The sequence below is a fragment of the Salmo salar genome, chromosome ssa12, assembly GCF_905237065.1.
Source record: "Salmo salar chromosome ssa12, Ssal_v3.1, whole genome shotgun sequence".
NCBI classification, from domain to species: domain Eukaryota; kingdom Metazoa; phylum Chordata; class Actinopteri; order Salmoniformes; family Salmonidae; genus Salmo; species Salmo salar.
Genome location: NC_059453.1, coordinates 7,893,974 through 7,898,349, shown reverse-complemented (window position 1 = coordinate 7,898,349; position 4,376 = coordinate 7,893,974). Strand labels below are relative to the sequence as shown.

The 4,376-nt window shown below is 39.8% G+C and overlaps 1 protein-coding gene across 1 annotated transcript; it reads right to left on the bottom strand.

Annotated features, from left to right (window-relative positions):
• On the bottom strand, positions 1–4,114 carry LOC106564048 (zinc finger protein 239-like). The gene is made up of 2 exons (XM_014130027.2): positions 3,566–4,114; positions 1–1,153 (listed from the first exon to the last, which is right to left on the bottom strand). The coding sequence occupies exons 1-2, from the start codon at positions 3,903–3,905 to the stop codon at positions 351–353; spliced, it is 1,143 nt and encodes a 380-aa protein (XP_013985502.2). The 5' UTR covers positions 3,906–4,114; the 3' UTR covers positions 1–350.
• Positions 4,115–4,376: the final 262 nt, after the last annotated feature.

Here is a 4,376-nt window from a genome sequence, read left to right as displayed (position 1 = left end):
TAAAAAAATAAGACTATTTAAATCACAGAGAGTGTGTACATAGAATCTACATAAAAACTGTCACACTCCATATTAAATTCATATATTGGGATTTGAGTAGGTTTTCTCCAATTTGATTTCATATGAATATAAGAGCATAAACAAAACCACAAAACACCAATTTTCAGTAAAAGATGAGACAAGTGTGGGAACAATGTGTGTGTTACCTCATGAACTGTAAGTATGTGAAAAATAACTCTCCACACTGGGAGCATGGGTAAGGCTTCTCCCCTGTGTGTGTAACCTCGGTCTTTCAGGTGCCTAAACTGCGTAAATATCTGTCTACACTGGGAGCATTCGTAACATTTCTGTCATGTGTGGATTCTTTCATGTGATTTCAGTTGCCTTAACCAGGTAAATTTAATTCCACACTGGGAGCACTGGAAAGGCTTTTCCCCAGTGTGTCTCTGCTCATGATTCTTCAGGAAGCCTGATGAGGTAAAATTCTTTCCACACTGGGAGCAGTGATGGGGCTCTTCTTCTTTGTGTGTCCTCTCATGTGATTTCAGGTTACCTAACCGGTTAAAACTCTTTCCACACTGGCAACATTGGAAAGGCTTTTCGCCTGTGTGTATTCTCTCATGTATTTTCAGGCTCCCGAACTGGGTAAAACTCTTTCCACACTGGGAACATTGGTATGGCTTCTCTCCGGTGTGTGTTCTCTCATGCTCTTTCAGTTGCCTTACCCAGCTGAAACGCTTTTCACAATGGAAACAGTGGTAAGGCTTTTCCCCTGTGTGTACTCTTTGATGTTCCTTCAGGTTACTTAACCGCTTAAAAGTATTACCACATTGAAGGCATTTGTGAGGCTTATCTCCTGTGTGTATTCTCTCATGTGATTTCAGGCAACTTAACTGTGAACATCTCTTTCCACACTGGGAGCATTGGTAAGGCTTCTCTCCTGTGTGTATTCTATTATGTATTTTCAGGCTCCCTAACTGGGTAAAACTCTTTCCACACTGGGAACATTGGTAGGGCTTCTCTCCAGTGTGTATTCTTTCATGCACCTTCAGTGTCCGTAATTGGGTAAAACTCTTTCCACAGTAGGAACAGTGGTGTCGTCTTGCTGGTTCAGACGTCTCTTGCTCTGGTTCTTCTGAGTCTGGTGTCTCTCCTACCAAAGAGAAACCGTGTGTTTAATTTAACAGTGAGATCAGGGTCGTATTCACTAGAAACTAAAACGAAACGGTGTTCACTAATGAATACGACCCTGAATTAAACCTTCACATGATAAAAACTGTCTTCCTATTAGGTTTAATCCAAATCAGATCCCTCAATAACCTGAGGCCAAGTTCCATATGTGTTTTTCTGGTGCTCATTATGAAAAATGAGTCAGTAGCCAACAATCAGACAATAGAAAGGTGGAGTCAATTAGGCCTATTTCATAGGTTCTCGTTGGTCAGCATTTGTCTCCTGTTCCGTCTTTCGATGTCCACAATCCTTAATTAAACACAGTCCTCGATTAACACAGTCCTCGTCATATTAGCAGCCCAGGCATCTTTAGATCTCTTTCTAAGTTCCTGACGGAGGTGTTTAACAATGGTGTTGTCCTGCGAATTGCATTTTGGCAAATGTTTGAAAAGGATGTTTTATTGGCTGCTTCAATACAGGAGTTGCATGTTCTGTTAATATTAAGTACCATAATCTAAATATGATTTCTGTAATGGCCACATTCATAATTAAGTAGGAAATTGCATGCATTATGGCCATTACAGAGTAGGAGGGCAAGTCTCAAAAAAGGCTTTTCAGTCGATCATATTTCATGTTTTTTTGAAAGAGCTCTCAGATCTTGTTTCTCCACTCACAGCTATCCCCCAGTGTTAGTTATAACATGGATAGGCATATCGAAGGAAAGGCTTGGCTGAACACAAACCAAAAAATTTAAGATTGTGATTTTCATTATTACTTCAGAGAGGAAAACAACCGTTATGGATGTTACAGCCTTCATTATGGATGTTACGGACATTCAGATCTGAAATATTTCTTGATTCAAATCTATCATAATACATTTGCTTACATTTGGAATATTTTAAGTAGATGGGCAAAACAAGTGACCTAAGAGACTGAGCGTCGTCGTCAGTGCCAGGCGGGCCTGATCCAGTGTCTCAGAAATGGCCACCCACCCTCACGCCTAGTGTCTAGGGTTGGAGGCAAAGAAGGGTCTGACCCGGTACTAGATGGGTGTACCTAATAAATTGGCTGATGAGTGTCTCTTAATTGTTAATGTTTTCTCTAAATAAGCATTTTTGTACAATTAAAGGTCAAATACACTGCATTTCAAACAGTCATCAGTAATCGAATGAATTCAGGGCATGTGAAATTATACCTAGGCTAAATATATGCCTTCCACAACCATAAATTTAAACAGTTTAACCTGCTTTTATGCAATAATCTCAATTGAAGAAAAATAAATAGTACAGGACTATTCACAGATAGTTGATAAACACCCTTCTCATCTTTCTAAAAAAAATAGTACTGCCATGTACTATTTTATTTATATATATATATATATATATATAAGAGAGAATCTTAGCCAGAACACATCTTTTTCAAGAGATCAACAATTGCTTATGGATGTTAGGAATCTCATAGCGCTGAAAAAGTAAACTGAAAGGAGAGAAACCAATATAAACCATGTAAAAACCTTGAAAGTTCTCTTTACAGATGAAGTTTTAATATGATCCGATGTATGCTGCAGGTTTTACAAAAACATTTCCTCTCCCAGTCACCCCCTCCTCCCTATCTTTACAAGACTGTAGAACACACAAACAAAACTCAAGACACTTCAATGTGGCCTGTACTGCTTCATTAACATCTTCTTAATTAATACTGAAGGAAAGCTGTGAGTGGAAAAAAACAAGCTCTCTGAGCCCTTACTAAAAGCCATGAAATATGATTGACTGAAAATGATTCTTTTTAGACTTGGCCTCCTACTATGTAATGTTAAAATTCAGGCAATTTCCTCCCTAAACGTTTCAATTAAAGCCTGAACTCCAAAATATAGACCTTTAAAGGGCTGATTTGGGATTTTGCCACTGAGGCTCTTCAGCTACTTTCCCAGAATCAGATGAACTTGTGGATACCATGTAGGTCTCTGTGTCCTGTATGAAGGAAGTTAGAGGTCGTCTTGCGAGCCAATTGCTAACTAGCGTTAGCACAATGACTGGAAGTCTACAGGTATCTGCTAGCATATACCCATATACTTCCAGTCATTTTGTCAATTCCATGTAACATCCATAAAGCTTCCATTCGTTTTATTTATCTAACATGCCAATATTTAGAATTCAGATTTCCCGGATGTACACTCTGCCCAAGGGCTACTACAGACAAACAAATCAAACGTTTAATTTTTATTTGTCTTTCCATTCTGTGAGACATTGCAGTTGTGATGTAATGTCCATAACGCTGGAATCGCCCATAACTAAAGTAGAATGACCCTTTAAAATCACATCAGTTCAACGTAAATATTCAGGGACATCAGTTCAACAACTCCAGAGTTTGTGCACCTTTTGAAGACAGTACTCACTGGTGTTAATCAGATCTCCATTCTGCTCTTCTTCCTCCTCCAATGTGACCGTAATCTCCCCCTCCTCCTTCACTCCGAAAACGTCTTCCTCCTCTTTCACCGTGACAGTCGTCTCCTCTTTCACTGTAAAAACTGCACTCTCTTGTTTAACTTCCGCCTCCTCTTTCACTGAAACGTCTTCCTCTTTCACTGTAACAGCCTCGTCCTTTACTTCTTGTTTAACTGTGACAGCCTTTTCTTCCTTCTCCTCTTTCACGAGAGCTTCTTTCTCCGTCCACCATTCCTCCTCTTTAGCAGGGGGGTAGTAGCTTGTTGAACTCATGGTCGGGGATGTTAGCATTAGCGATTAGCCTAGTGCTACTACTACCTTAACCAGACAGCTAGCTTACGTACATTTTATATGAACAGGGGTAACTAGTAGATACGACAGAAGTGTGTTTAAAACAGTGGCTAATAATCACCGAAAGCGTATAAAGAGCTCACATGTTCCTGCTACGTTGGCTAGCAAAGCTACCGAGGTCGCAGTTGTGGTTGTTGAATAAACTTCCCGTCCATTAGATTATACGTCACAATGGCAGCATTGCCTGAAATACGTCATTCGCCATCTGCTGACTAGAATGGGTAACGCAGTTTAGGAAATTAATATGTATTTTATTTCTTTTCATTTATTTCATTAAATAATGTTAAACGAAAAATTACAAACAGAAGCATGTGTTAATCGCTGCAGATCTTCAGTGAGGGCTCCCGAGTGGCACTGCATCTCAGAGCTAGAGGCGTCACTACAGACCCTGGTTCGAACCCGGCCTGTATC